The sequence below is a fragment of the Triticum dicoccoides genome, chromosome 3A (assembly GCF_002162155.2).
Source record: "Triticum dicoccoides isolate Atlit2015 ecotype Zavitan chromosome 3A, WEW_v2.0, whole genome shotgun sequence".
NCBI classification, from domain to species: domain Eukaryota; kingdom Viridiplantae; phylum Streptophyta; class Magnoliopsida; order Poales; family Poaceae; genus Triticum; species Triticum dicoccoides.
Window position 1 is genome coordinate 72,844,447 of NC_041384.1, and position 15,501 is coordinate 72,859,947.

The following is a 15,501-nucleotide window of genomic DNA, read 5'->3' on the forward strand; positions in this document are numbered from 1 at the left end:
TGTAAATAAATAAAAATAATAGTATTGTTGCATATGCTCAATTTAGATACTTTTACGTGTACTAGTGAGGTATAGTCAAGTAAAATATTGGACAAAACGACACACTTCGCTCACACTTTATGTCATTGGCACAAGGACCATGTCCATATATGTAAGTGACACAAATGGTGTATCGTTTTCATGAAGCCAAACAAATACGGAGTATGTGTCAATTTTATCAAATTTCTCATCACATTTTTGCTAGAACTTTTTTTTATTATAGTCAATTTAAATATTTTTTGTAAACAAATAAAATAATACATTTGTTGCATGCTCAGTTTGTATACTTTTACATGTACTAGCCCCCATCATATTTGAGGTCAAAGATTAATCATACATCTGCCTAACAAACTGTTTATGCAGGTCATAAACAATTATACTCCGTCATAAAAAATCAGGACAGAGGCATTAGAGTGTACTCATGTGAAAAATTGGACAAAATGACACATCTGTGTTAGCTCTAGTTTAACATGAATGTGACAGTTTCCGCCACTGGAACGTAGCACATCATTTTCGGAAAGCCAACCAATTATACGTCATTTTAATGAAATTTCTCGTTACATTTCTGGCTGGAAAAAGGTACCCCCGCACGTCGCCGGCTGGTGACCATCCATCGACCACTGTAAGACGGGAGGCAGATCGAAGCGGCGTGCGAAAATCACCGCGGCGAATTAAAGTATTTTCCGCCGCCGTCGCAGGTGCGTGCCGCCCGCCCACCGGCCCCAAATACAAAGCGCCCTCGGCCCGTCGCCCCATTTTATAGCCCCCCCGCCTCCTCCACCTCCCTCTCGTCCCCGTCCCATTCCCACCTCCCCCCAGCCTCCTCCACGCTCACTCGCGCGCAGGGGCTCCGGGCCGAGGACGCAAGCGCGCAACCGACTCGACTCACCCACCCACCCCGACCGCGCGTTGGAGCTCCCCGCGGAACTCGCAGCCATGCTGTCCGCGCGCACCGCCGCCGCCGCGTCCCCCGCCGCCTCCCTGGTACGGCCGTCCCCGCGCTCTCGCTCGCCCGTCCCGCTCCCGCTCCGGCGCCTCCCGCCTCGCCGCTCGCTTCCGCTCCGAGTCGCGTGATTGCGCTGTGTTTACGGTGCTCCTGACGTTTGTACGAGGAAGTAAGCTTCGTTTGTTTGTGTTTTGCCTGACGCTGCAGTGGAAGCGCGGAGGCGGCGCGGGGGCCCGCGGCGACGGATGCACGAGCTGCTTGGAGGTGCGGAGGAGGGCCGCGGCGGTGACGGTCCGCGCGGCGCAGCCCAAGAGGGTCGAGGCGGTGGCGATGGAGTCGGCCGCCGAGACCGCGGAGGCCGAGAAGGAGGTGGCCGCCGAGAAGGAGGTGGCCGCGGCGGGCGGCGGCGTGGAGGACAAGTACGGCGAGGACAGGGCCACGGAGGAGCTGCCCGTCACGCCATGGGCCTTCTCCGTCGCGAGGTGAGCGGCGCGGATCGGATCGGATCGCTGGATCTGGGTGAGGCGGACGTTTCGATGGGTCGATCTGGGCGGGGGATCCATCCATTTGGGTTCGCTAGTTCACGGTTTCCTCCGCGTGTTGCCTTGCCTAAGCTTATACTACTAATATTTTAGTCCATTTCAGAACTTTGACGTGCCTAGAAGTCAGTATGCGTGTCTCGTTTGCTTGCATCACCCGAAACAAATCTGAAACGGGCAGTAGATTTCCGTGTGTGGGGCGCTCGGCAGCGGAAAGTAACTGTCCCTTTCTCCTGCTGGTGCAGCCCAGTTCAGCTGACTTTTGTTGTTTCCTCGCACCCAGTATGGGTCACCCGGTGTTGTTGGAGTCGTCCAGCTAGTCACGTTAAAATTTCAAGTAATATTACTTTTACAATTCTAGTTTCACTACAGTGAGAGAAATTTGTTATACTTTAAAGCGGATCTGGGTTACCGCTGGGCGGATTTTGGGTAGGTTGTTAGTAGTTGAGCAAAACAACGAATTGGTTGTTTTCTTCTATTTTTTGCTTTCTTGTGGCTGGAGTATATTCTAATCTGGCAAAAAAGATAATCTGGCCCACAACAATATTTGTGTGTCTTGTTTTCTCCACTGCCCCTGACAGCGAAATTTGACTGCAAATTGATACTGAATCGACAGCCGTATGGTAAACGATAGCATGTAATTTTGTTATAGTTAGCTAAAAGCAATCATAGAACGGTAACTTCAGCAAGGAAAGTCAAGTACCCAATTGACCATGAGAATTTGATAAAACTTTACTGCCGTAAAATGTTTATTTGGTTGTAACTTCTAAGATAGCTTCATGCCAATGAACGGCCATGATTCGGTGCAGTGGACTGAATATATTTTGGTCACTATGTTAAATCGAATGCTAATAGACCTTTTGTTCCACAGTGGTTACACACTTCTGAGAGATCCGCATCACAACAAGGGACTGGCCTTTACCGAGAGGGAGCGGGACGCGCACTACTTGCGTGGCCTTCTTCCTCCAGGAGTTGTCTCCCAGGATCTCCAAGTATGTGCAACCATCACTAGCCAATATAAGCTGTAAATCATTCTGGTCTTCTTTTTCCTAAGGTTTTCTTAATGTGTATGCAGGTGAAGAAGATCATGCATAACCTTCGACAGTACAAGGTCCCGTTGCAGCGCTATGTGGCCATGATGGACCTTCAGGTAGCACAATTAGTCATGTTGATTCTATGAACTATAGATTCGTTCTTGTAAGAAGATTAGCTATGTAATGCAGCGAATTCCTTGTTGAAGATCTGATAAAACCCACACCGCACCTACGTAGTCAATTTGTTGCAGTTAAAATGATTTATTGATTGCAAAAATTTGCACAATGTTGTGTGATTTCAGGAGAGAAATGAGAGGCTTTTCTATAAGCTTCTAATTGATAACGTGGAGGAGCTGCTCCCTGTGGTTTATACACCAACTGTAGGTGAGGCCTGCCAGAAGTATGGGAGCATATTTAGGCGCCCACAGGGTCTGTATGTCAGCTTGAGAGACAAGTATGTTTGCCCAGCTTTTTTTATCAAACTTGCAAGGATTATGTATTGTGTTTATCATTGGGACTGATTGGAGGTGTACTGTAGGGGCAAGGTCATTGACGTGCTAAGGAACTGGCCTGAGAGGAACATTCAAGTGATTGTAGTCACTGATGGTGAGCGCATTTTGGGGCTTGGAGATTTGGGTTGTCAGGTATGCTTGTCTAATTAGCTTCTTACTTCAGGAACTGTGCTTATATATTGTTGAAATGATATCCTACAGGGAATGGGAATTCCTGTTGGCAAACTTTCTCTGTACACTGCCCTTGGAGGAGTTCGCCCATCAGCTGTAAGTATTTACATATGTTTTAGTCTTCTTTAGTTATCCCAGTATATTTGTTATCAACAAGCTGCAAAAACAATCAAATAACTTCAATCTTTTTAATGTTCACTTTGCAGTGCTTGCCTATTACAATTGATGTTGGTACTAACAATGAGCGATTGCTCAATGATGAGTTCTACATCGGGCTTCGGCAAAGACGTGCTACTGGAGAGGTATGCACATGTGCAAACTTTGCTTGAAGAACCAAGACGTTATCAAAATAACCAGCACTTAAAATCTGATCTGTGCATTGTCCTTGATGGCAGGAGTATCATGAGCTCATGGAAGAGTTCATGGATGCTGTTAAACAAATATATGGTGAAAAGGTTCTCATCCAGGTCAGTTCAGACACCTAGTAAATTGCATGTTACATGGTGATCATTTTGACTTATTATCACAATAATACTGGATTTCCTTTGTGCCAGTTTGAAGACTTTGCCAATCACAATGCGTTTGATTTGCTTGCGAAATATAGCAAGAGTCATCTTGTTTTCAATGATGATATCCAGGTTGGTGAACTACTTGTTTCAGTTTTATCATGTGCTACCCTTGTTCTGTTCTTCAGTATCTCTAATTCGCTATACATTTCAGTTTGTTGCCTTCTGTGCTGATATAAAATGTGTTGATTGCAGGGAACAGCATCTGTGGTCCTTGCAGGTCTGTTATCTTCGCTGAAGGTTGTTGGTGGAACCCTAGCAGAGCACACCTATTTGTTCCTTGGTGCTGGCGAGGTTAGTCAAAACTCCTCACGGTGTAATTTTTGCTGAACTGTTAAATTATAATGCATTATCTGGAACACATCTGACGGTGCATTTTACTGCAGGCTGGAACTGGTATTGCAGAACTCATTGCTCTTGAGATTTCAAAACAGGTAACTGGCTCAGGCTTTCAAAATGTCAATGTGGCGTATATAGTTTTAATATCAATGCTACAGCTAAATCATGCTGGTTTTTGATTAATTTATAGACAAATGCTCCAATTGAAGAGTGCCGCAAGAAGGTTTTTCTGGTGGATTCGAAGGTATGGAGGCAAAGAAAGTTATATGTACGATATTGATTTTGAACACTGCAGCTGACAGACTGACACAATTTTATTCTATTATATATGTAGGGTTTGATCGTTAGTTCCAGAAAAAACTCCCTTCAGCCATTCAAGACATCTTGGGCACATGAGCGCGAACCTGTGACAACCTTGTTAGATGCCATCAAGGTAGTCATTCTTTATGTGCATTTAAGAATTCAATTCAATTAGTACTGATGCTTTCACTGAAAATTGTTCTGTTAAGGTTATATTTTATTGTATCTCCTAAAGTTCTTCTATTATCTCTGTAGTCCATCAGACCTACGGTGCTGATCGGAACATCTGGAGTAGGCAGGGCTTTCACTAAGGAAGTTATTGAAGCTATGGCTTCTTTCAACGAGGTAATTTGAATTTTGAACATTGTTGTTGTTCAAGTTGTAACTTTCTGGGATCAGTGAGACAGTTGAATAACTTCTGATCTAAAATTGTAAATGCAGAGACCTGTCATCTTCTCATTGTCAAATCCAACATCGCACTCTGAATGTACTGCTGAAGAAGCATACAAATGGACCCAGGTTAGTTTGCCAACATACACACAGAGCTGGCTGCAAATTTGTCGAAGTCAAAACATTTGATGTTAACTCATTTAATTATTGTGCTATCCTGTACCATATGAAATGCAACAGAGCTTAATGAAAGACATCCATGTTTGCTTTCTTCTTATACTTGTATATCTTCATAGCTAGTTCATCATAATTGGCACAAGAAGGGTTCACTAAAAGATGCAAATGCATCTGCATATTTGCAGGGTCGTGCAGTGTTTGCCAGCGGAAGTCCGTTTGACCCTGTGGAGTATGATGGAAAGATTCGCGTGCCTGGCCAGGTATTTTTCTTTTACTCTTTTCCAATGCGGGGCAATCTTGCTGATATAAAGTCCTGCTTAGTCAAAATAAATGTTCTTCATACCTGATTGTCTGGGCTATGCACAACAGGCAAACAATGCTTACATTTTCCCTGGATTTGGCCTTGGTGTTGTGATTTCTGGAGCAATCCGCGTACATGAGGACATGCTTCTTGCTGCCTGTAAGTGCCTCTCACGAACATGTTATCCATGATTGCCTGCCAGTATGCCAAGCATTTCCTCAAAAAAATTAACAATATTATGGAATGCTTATCATGTTTCATGTGTTCAAACAGCGGAAACACTAGCTGCACAGGCCACTCAGGAGAACTTCGACAAGGGATCCATCTTTCCACCCTTCACCAACATCAGAAAGATATCTGCCCTCATTGCTGCTAGCGTGGCTGCAAAAGCCTACGAACTTGGTATGTTCTCCGACACCCTTGCCCCCCTTCAGGCCTCATGGAATACCTGTGCTTGACATTGCTAACTTTTTTTTGCAGGCTTGGCGACTCGCCTGCCGCAGCCGAGAGATCTGGAGAAATATGCGGAGAGCTGCATGTACACCCCTGTCTACCGCAGCTATCGTTAATGCAGTGGAGATCAATTTTGCAGTAATAAAACGCAAGGTCGCAGGATGCTGCGGCGCTGTTGTTGTCTGTCGCTGTTCTTGCCGCTGCTGCAAGTCGTATCTGTCTATACATATATGCCGTGTGTGTTGTAACGCTGTGGAAGAAGTTAAGCAAACTGTCTTGTGTATCAACGTTTGTTATTCGTGTAGGTTGAGTGCAACGAGTGTAATAAGGACACAGAGCTCTAGTTCTCAAGGTAATATGGCTAGTGCTCCTCGCCTTTTATCTCAACTGGGAAACTGGGATCCTTGACCATATATGAAAATCAATGCAAATTAGCATGCACCAGTGAAGGAGTTAACTAATGGATGGTATCAAAAGTTTTAGTCAAATGGGAAATATTTATAATATTGATATTGTCGAAAGAAAATACATCATTTGGTTTTGCATCAAAAACATTTTACCACCGTGTAATTTTTGTGACACATAAACGTTTTATTGTGTGCTTAGAGCACTAAATGACTAAATCAAATCAGTGGCTTGGATCTATTATCATGTGAAAAGGGGAGGTAAAAGGGAGCATGCTAAAATTTACTCCCTCCGTTCTTAAATATAAGTCTTTTGGCCGCTCCCGCAGGGGCGACTCGGGCGGCGATAACCCTAGCCGCCGCCAGCCCCCCTCCCCCTTCCCCTCTCCCTTGCCACCACCGGATGGGGTCGCCGAAAAACCGCGCGTTCGCCGGTGAGGGTGGTGGCGAGGATCTGTCCGCCTGCTTCGCGCAAGGGGCTTTGGAGCCGGGGCGGCGGCCTCGGGTGGTGGTGCGTCGATGTCTTCAGGTGGCGGTCGTCGCTGGTGCTGGTCGCCCCCCTTGGTCACGCGGGTGGCAAGGCGGCTGCGGGTGGTGGCTGTGAGGCGTGGTGGCCGCGAGGGCGCCCGCCCCGGATCTGACGCCTCCGCCCCCAACCGGTTCGGCCCTGCCAGATCTAGTTTCCGGCTGGCCCAGGTCGCCGGCGCCGCGTCTGTGACAGGGGTGGGGGAGATGTAGGGCCTGGAGAAATCCACGGCTGGCTATGCCGGCCACGACGACGGCGACGCCTGCGGGCGCCGTCTCCTACTTGTAGGCGCCGTCAAGGTGCCCCCTTTCCCCCTTCTGCCTCGCTCCCCTGCTCGTAAACCGGGGTGAAAACCCAAATCCCTCTGGATTAGGCGGCAGCGCCGCTCGCGGCGCCGCCACCTTCATGGAGGTGCCGCCTTCGGTGAGCATGGGGTGGTGGCAAGTTCGATCTGGTTGGTGGGCGTCCGACGACGACATGATTGGAGTTGGTGGTGTCTTGGAGGTTCTTCTCCAAGTTTAGTGACTTCCCACCATCATTGCGATGTCATCAGCAACCCCGCCGTGCTTTTTTGCTTCTCCTTGGGTGTTGGTTCCCTCTCAGTACCATGTTTGCCTTTGTGGAGCTCGGCGACGCGAGTTGGTGGTGCCCTTGTCAGGCTTTCCGGGCGGCAATGACGTCGGTTGTACACCTTTGCTCTTGGGAGAGCGTTTGCATCGTCCGATGGATCGGCACCTCGAGCCAGGCGAGGGGCTAGGGAGCCCCTTCGGAGATGTAGGAGGTTGTCAACGGTTCGGTCGGAGTCTATGGAGCTGTCAGCGTTACCCTGACAGGCTAGTTGGATCTCCTCAAGGCTTGCTGGTGTCTCGATGGGGTGGATTGCTCTCAGTGGAGGGCTTCATTGTCTTCAAGCCGGCCATGTTCTTAAGTTTCTTCATCTTTGCTTGTAGATGGTAGGAAGCCTATTAGCTGCTTGCACAACACTCTGTATCCTTTTAGCTGTTTCTTTGTTCTGTCTTTGTAATTTGGCGGTTGATGTAATCCTGGTCGGTTGATGGCTTTGTTAATTCAAAGCCGGGCTCGACTTGAGCCTTCGTTCTAAAAAAATATATAAGTCTTTTTAGACATTTTAAATGGACTACAACATACGGATGTATGTAGACATATTTTAAAGTGTAGATTCACTCATTTTGCTTTGTATATAGTCACTTGTTGGAATCTCTAAAAAGACTTATATTTAGGAATGGAGGGAGTACCATTCAACAACTATAAGGCAATATAAGCAACATCAAAAGAGGGCAGCTCCAATGCACGACCCCAAACGGAAGTCCGTTTTGTCTGGATTTCGTCCGGTCTGGCAGAAACGGACACGCCCGTCGAACGCACGACCCCAAACGGAAGTCCGTTTTGTCCGAATTTCGCCCGGTTTAGCAGGAACGGACATGCCCGTCCGCTTGCGGTCGTGCGGCCGTCGGTGCGCCCAACCGGTCCACCGCATCCCAAATTGTTCGTTTATTTGGACTTGAATTTTGACCCAAAATAAACCCAAATAAACTTGCAAATAATTTTAGAACATTAATATAAACATCCACATGTCCACACGTCCATAGTAGCCAAGTTCAACATAGTTCTTAATTAAACAAACTTAAAAGACATAAATTGAATTACATCAGGCCCATCGCCGGTTGTCGTCGTCCTTAGTAGCTGGTGAGGTTGACGTATGGAGGTGGCTGCCAGAGGTGGGCTGGCGGCCCCTGCCAGACCGGAGGTGCCTGCACCACCTCCTCCTATGGCTCCTGCTCGTGCTCTGATGACCGCAGCGGCGTAGGTGACCATGGCCCGACACCCACCGCGTCGGTCATCTCCGGCGCCGTGGACGGCCAGCTGCACCGCTGGCCCACAAAGCGCGGGTTCCACGCGGTGATGGGTAGCTCCTCCACCACCTCATCCTGCATCTCCTCCTTGACGGCCATTGAGGGAGTCTTGGATTAGGGGGTCCTCGGACAGCCGGACTATATACTTTGGTCGGACTGTTGGACTATGAAGATATAAGATTGAAGACTTCGTCCCATGTTCGGATGGGACTCTCCTTTGCATGGAAGGCAAGCTTGGCGATTCGGATATGTAGATCTCCTCCCTTGTAAGCGACTCTGTGTAACCCTAGCCCCTTCGGTGTCTATATAAACAGGAGGGTTTAGTCTGTAGGACAACAACAATCATACCATAGGCTAGCTTCTAGGGTTTAGCCTCTCTGATATCGTGGTAGATCAACTCTTGTAATACTCATATCATCAAGATCAATCAAGCAGGAAGTAGGGTATTACCTCCAACGAGAGGGCCCGAACCTGGGTAAACATTGTGTCCCCCGCCCCCTGTTACCATCCGCCTTAGACGCACAGTTCGGGACCCCCTACCCGAGATCCGCCGGTTTTGACACCGACATTGATGCTTTCATTGAGAGTTCCACTATGCCGTCACGATAAGGCCTGGTGGCTCGTCTCGTTGTCAGGGACAACGTTACCTCTGGGGGATCCCTGGCTGTAGGCCAAACTCTCCGATTAGGCGGCTTCGGCATGACCGCCCCGTCGGTCGTCGCACCGACGATGACTTCTCGGGTCATCAAAAACAGCCTCCACGTCGGCTCGGGATTCACCGAGCAGATGGATCCAATGGAGCCCTCTTCTTTGAACGAGCTCTTGGATCGCATCGCCGCCTTGGGAGTCGCTACGGACTATGATCGGATCAGGCTTAAACCCGACCAAAGGAAGCTTAACTCTCCGCCGGTTACCCATCAGATAGCGGTGGTGGAGGAGCGATGCAGTGATTCTTCCTCTATTTTGAGGACAAACTATGTCCGGATTCCCGAGCTCTCCAAGCAGGATACCCGTCTACGGGAGGACATGGCCCAAGCTTCGAACCTGGAATCGAACAACGGGCTAGTACCGTTGGGCAACGTCCCAAAGCCTGAGCTACCAAGCTCGAAAACTCCTTTGGGCCTCAGACCGGGTCAGGGTTTGGACTTAAATCTACCCACCCACCCTCACGTAAGTGATCTTTCCCATATTAGACAAGAGCCCCAAGAGACAGTACATCACTATTGGGCCTGATTCCTCCTTGCAATAAGCAAGGTGAAGGACTGTCGCGAGGAAGACGCAATTTCATTCTTTTGCAAAATTGCACGGACAAGGGAATCCTCAACGCCATAAGTCGCCATGATATAACACACTTCGCTGACTTGGCGTCCATAGTACGGAAGTACTGTGCGATGGAAAGCACTTGGAAAAACCAAACACGATTTTGGGATCCTCCGGCTCTAACTAAACCCTCTGTCCGAACTAAAAGGGTGTACTCTCGTAAGTCACCCAATCCAATTACAAAGAAGCCAAAACCAACTACAGGGCACGGAACCGTATTGGAGGGATGGCTCAATGGGCCATGCAAAATTCACAGTACATCAGATACCATGCCAACACACAGCCTTAGAGCATGTTGGATACTCCGGCAGGTGGCCAGGAGTGGCGAGGATCTCCTCGTCAACAATACCGCAGAGCACCCTCCCGCAGAAAATAACAATACAGTACTAACAGTCTTCGAGAATTTCGCCTCAAACAACAGGCGCAAGCGGGCACTTTGCAGCCTCGCCGAAGTCTGCCACGTTGCAACAATAAATCCATGGAATGACACGGCCATAACCTTCAATGCCAGTGACGAACCTCAATTCCGCACAGCCCGAGCTCCAGCCGCTTTGGTCCTTAGTCCAATTGTGGACGGCTTCCGGCTTACTAAAGTACTCATGGACGGCGGCAGCGGATTAAACCTCATCTGTGAGGAGACTCTTAGAAAAATGGAAATAGACAAGAGCCGCATTGAGCAAAGCAGCGCGACCTTAAGAGGAATCATCCCTAGTCGGGAGGCACGATGTGCGGGAAAAATCACACTAGATGTGGTATTCGGCACGCCGGAGAATTACAGGTCCGAAGAAATCACATTCCAAGTAGCCCCGTTTAGTAGCGGATACCACGCCCTTCTAGGGCGAGAGGCATTCACCATCTTCCAAGCTATACCCCATTACGGGTAAATGAAGCTCAAGATGCCCGGGCCCAATGGAATCATCACTCTAGCTAGTGATCCGGACATAGCACTCCGCGCCGAAAATAAAACCGCTGCACTGGCCCTCGAAGCGTTATCCAAAGCCCTCGCGACCAAAGAACTAACTGCGCTGTGCTCTATAGTGGACAGGGATGACGTGATACTCGACAAAAGACCCAAGTCCACCTCTTTAAACCGGCGGACCAAATAGTCAAATTCCAGGTCCATCCAACGGACCCTACAAAAACAGCATCCATCGGGGCACATCTGAACCCCACAATAGATGCCGCACTGCGGGAGTTCTTATGCGAGAATTGGGACATCTTCGCCTGGCATCCTTCAGATATGCCAGGCATCCCACACAGGCTGGCCGAGCATAGCCTAAACATTCTAAAGGGATACAAGCCGGTCAAGCAAACTCTTCGGCGTTTCTCCGAACCCAAGAGACAAGCCATGGGAGAAGAACTAGCCAAGTTACTCGAGGCCGGATTCATTAGAGAAATAAAACACCCGGACTGGCTAGCAAACATGGTGATGGTACCAAAGAAGGACAAATCCTGGCGCCTATGTGTCGATTTTAAGGACCTTAACAAGGCCTGCCCCAAGGATCCCTTCCCCCTCCCCCGCATCGATCAAATTATCGACGCTACCGGGGGAGACGACTCGTTGTGTTTTCTCGATGCATACTCCGGATACCATCAAATCAAGATGGCAGAGCCCGATCAAGCCGCAACGGCATTCATTACTCCATACGGCCCCTTCTGTTTCAACACCATGCCTTTCGGGCTCAAAAACGCCGGTGCGACCTATCAACGCATGATTCAGACATGCCTGGAAGCACAAATCGGCAAAACAGTGGAGGCATACATAGACGGTGTGGTAATTAAAACCAGACACATCGAATCTTTCATAGACGACTTGAGGCTCACGTTCGACAATCTCCAAACATATGACATTAAGCTCAATCCGGAAAAATGCGTTTTCGGCGTAGCCTCCGGAAAGCTCTTGGGCTTCATCGTTTCCAACAGAGGAATTGAAGCGAATCCGGCTAAAATCCAAACTCTGACACAGTTGGCTATCCCAACAAACCTCAAGAAAATCCAGAAATTAACTGGATGCGTGGCTGCCTTAAGCCGCTTTATCTCCCGATTGGGAGAAAATGCATTACCTCTTTATCACCTTCTTCGGCACACCGAACACTTCGAGTGGACGGACGCGGCTACGGCCGGATTGGAAGAAATAAAAGCTGCCTTGGCCAGCAACCCAATCTTGGCCGCGCCAAATATCGGCGAACCAATGCTGTTATATATAGCGGCAACACACCAGGTTGTAAGCGTAGTGCTCATCGTCGAACGAGAAACGGACAGACATAAGTTCCCGCTTCAAAAGCCGGTATACTACGTATCTACCGTCCTCACTCCATGCAAATCCCGGTATCCACATTATCAAAATATAGCATACACAGTCTTCATGGCATCCCGAAAACTACGACACTACTTTCAAGAGTGTTCAATTACGGTGGCCTCCGATTTCCACTCAACGACATTATAAAAAACCGCGATGCCATGGGCCGGATTGCTAAATGGGCTATTGAGATCCTCCCATTCGACATATCATACAAACCATGTTGAGCCATTAAGTCACAAGTACTGGCCGATTTCATCGCTGAATGGACAGAAGCCGAACTCCCTAATGAATATGACACATACTCCAATTGGATCATGCACTTCGACGACTCTAAAATGCTGGCGGGTCTGGGAGCAGGCGTCGTCTTGACATCCCCAACCGGAGATACAGTCCAATACATACTCCAAATATTATACACAGACTCCAACAACTCAGCCGAATATGAGGCCCTGTTGCATGGTCTCCGGATGGCAGTCTCCATGGGCATTCAATGCCTAGAGGTGCGTGGGGATTCGAACCTCGCAATATCTCAAATAAATGGAGATTTTGATGCCAAGGACCCAAAAATGGCGGCTTATCGCAATGCCATCCTCAAAATGCCAGCTCGATTTGAGGGGCTCGAATTCCACCATATGGTCCGAGAAAACAATCAAGCGGCGGATATCCTCGCCCAAATCGGCGCTAAGCGCGACCCTGTCCCACCTAATATCTTCTTGGAAAGGCTATTTAAGCCATCCGTGGTGTGGGAAGGGGAGACCGGCAACAATAGTCCGGATCCGGCCACAACACCAGACCCCGAACACTCTGAAGTAATCGGAGGCTCCGCCATCGAGATAACACCTTCGGCCCACGTGATTATGGCTGTCATCGCCCCGTGGACAGAACCCCTCTTGGCTTACCTAAGTAGGCACGAACTCCCTGAGGACCAAAACGAGGCATGTTGCATTGTGCGGCGGTCTAAAGCCTACAAGGTCCACGAGGGAGAGCTTTATAAGAAATGCACTACTGGAGTACTGCAAAGGTGCATCTCCGACGAGGAAGAACGACAACTTTTGGCAGAAATTCATGCTGGACTCGGCGGCCATCACGACGCAGCTCGGGCCCTTGTAAGTAAGGCCTTCCATATGGGTTTCTACTGGCCGACAGCTCGAGCAGATGCACATGACCTCATTCAACATTGCGTCGGTTGCCAGCTCTTTACAAACCAAAGCCATATGCCACCTACCGCTCTCCAAACAATCCCCATTACTTGGCCCTTCGCGGTCTGGGGGCTTGATATGGTCGGACCCCTTAAAGGAGGAAGCCATAAGAAAAAGTACCTATTGGTCATGGTGGATAAATTCACCAAATGGATAGAGGCCAAACCAGTTAAAACGGCCGAATCCGGACCAGTGATAGATTTCATATCCGGGGTTGTACCCCGATACGGTGTCCCCCACAGTATCATCACCGATAATGGCTCGAACTTTATACCTGGTGAGGTAAAAACTTGGTGCGGCAACATGGGCATTAATCTCGATTATGCATCCGTCTATCACCCTCAAACCAACGGTTAAGTCGAACGAGAAAATAGTCTTATAATGAGCAGCATTAAACCCAGACTAGTGCGGTCCTTGAAGGAATCAGATACGCACTAGGTCGAGGAGCTCGACTTCATACTACGGGGGCTGCGGACCATGCCAAATTGCACTACCGGATACACACCTTTCTTTATGGTGTATGACGCAGAGGCGGTACTGCCCTACGACATCATTCATGAATCACCTCGCGTGCGCATGTACAAAGAGAAAGAAGCCGAGCTAGATCGGCAGGACAGTTTGGACGCCCTGGAGGAGGAGCGTGACGTGGCAAAAGCCCGATCCGCATTCTATCAACAACATGCTCGACGATATCAAAGCAGAGAAGTATGGGCCAAAACTTATAATGTTGGTGAACTCGTTCTACGCCTACCAAAGAAGAAAAATGACAAGCTCAAACCCAAATGGGAAGGTCCCTTTGTTATTGACAAAGTTTTGACCGCTGGAGCGTACCGTCTGCGGGATGCATCGGACAATCGACTCGAGCCAAACCCATGGAACGCGGCCAGACTCCCAAGGTTCTACGCCTAGCACCGGACTCTGTGTTCGTCTCCTTACCTCCGTATCTATATTTTTCTGTCTTTCTTCTTTTTCTTCGCGGCCTTCAAAGGTTAAAACGTGCCTTGACTGCACAATTTGTACGCACTAAGCGCGCTCATTATACCTGGGGGATTCTTATATAGAAGCTTAATATAATTATGATCCGGGCTCTATGCCTGCCGCACATGTGTTATTTTTACACATGCACCTTTTTCTTCGCCATTATATGCATTGATATGACTTAAGTTTTGGCCAAGCTAGGTTGCCTGGCTCTTGTGTTTATGCCCTATGTTCCCGTTAATTCGGCTAGGGCATAAGGGAAGCACCTATGTGATTGTTACTGCCGGGTCAGCCGGGCGTGTACCTTAGACTGGGTGAAGCCGAAAGCTAGCATTCTTAAGGGAATATTCGGTCGGCGAACAAAGGGTGACTTTTTTACTTATTAGAATACATACCCCCAGATGTTTATATCCCGCGTCTCTTGTCGCAGTTCGGACATGCACATTAATGCATGCGTACCCAGGGAAAGGAACCCTTAACGAAACTATTCTCCCTGGAAGATGTTTCTTACTATCCATGTAACATAACATAACTAGTTGGGTACTTGTTTGTCCAAGAACTTATGACCCCTACGCCTGGTTTCCACGCGTACCCCGGTTTTTACATAACTGAGCGGGCATTCGGATACACTCCGGACTGTCGGGCCCGGAGGTCAAAGCGAAAAGGTCCGCCATGACAAATGATTTACAATCCGGCTAGGGACAATATATGTCACTCAAAGTACACAGTCACTTAGACTGACTAAATTCTTCTTCTATACCATCCAACAGGCTGTCTAGCCTACAATCCTGTTGGGAATACTTTACGGCTAATTTCACCTGGTCATACACCAAGCTGACGGGGATCTCTTTCCCGTCAGGCCCTACAGGTCCGACCTCGGCCATATGGTTCGGGTCAGCCTTGGTATATCGAGTCTTCACCATGGCCCAGGCTTCCCTTGCACCTTGTCGACAGGTAGATATATTCCATAATCGGAAGCGCCGCTGTGCTCCCTTGAGTATCTCTACAAGCTCCCCATGCCTCCTGGCAGGGAGGCGGATGGCCACAAGGCCTAGGCAAGGTCCTGCATCACCTGCCGAACTTGTTCGTGCAGTTGTGAGAGCTCTGGCAGAAGATCTCCCGTAGACCCAG

At 48.7% G+C, this 15,501-nt stretch overlaps 1 protein-coding gene across 1 annotated transcript; it reads left to right on the top strand.

The window, feature by feature from the left end:
- Nucleotides 1-828: 828 nt before the first annotated feature.
- On the top strand, nt 829-6,228 carry LOC119267227 (NADP-dependent malic enzyme, chloroplastic-like). Its single transcript, XM_037548586.1, has 20 exons — nt 829-1,023; nt 1,193-1,467; nt 2,396-2,516; nt 2,600-2,674; nt 2,861-3,012; nt 3,097-3,202; nt 3,272-3,337; nt 3,448-3,543; nt 3,637-3,708; nt 3,796-3,879; nt 4,003-4,101; nt 4,194-4,241; nt 4,337-4,390; nt 4,481-4,579; nt 4,702-4,791; nt 4,888-4,965; nt 5,199-5,273; nt 5,383-5,473; nt 5,588-5,716; nt 5,795-6,228. The coding sequence occupies exons 1-20, from the start codon at nt 976-978 to the stop codon at nt 5,881-5,883; spliced, it is 1,947 nt and encodes a 648-aa protein (XP_037404483.1). The 5' UTR covers nt 829-975; the 3' UTR covers nt 5,884-6,228.
- The last annotated feature ends 9,273 nt before the right edge of the window (nt 6,229-15,501 follow it).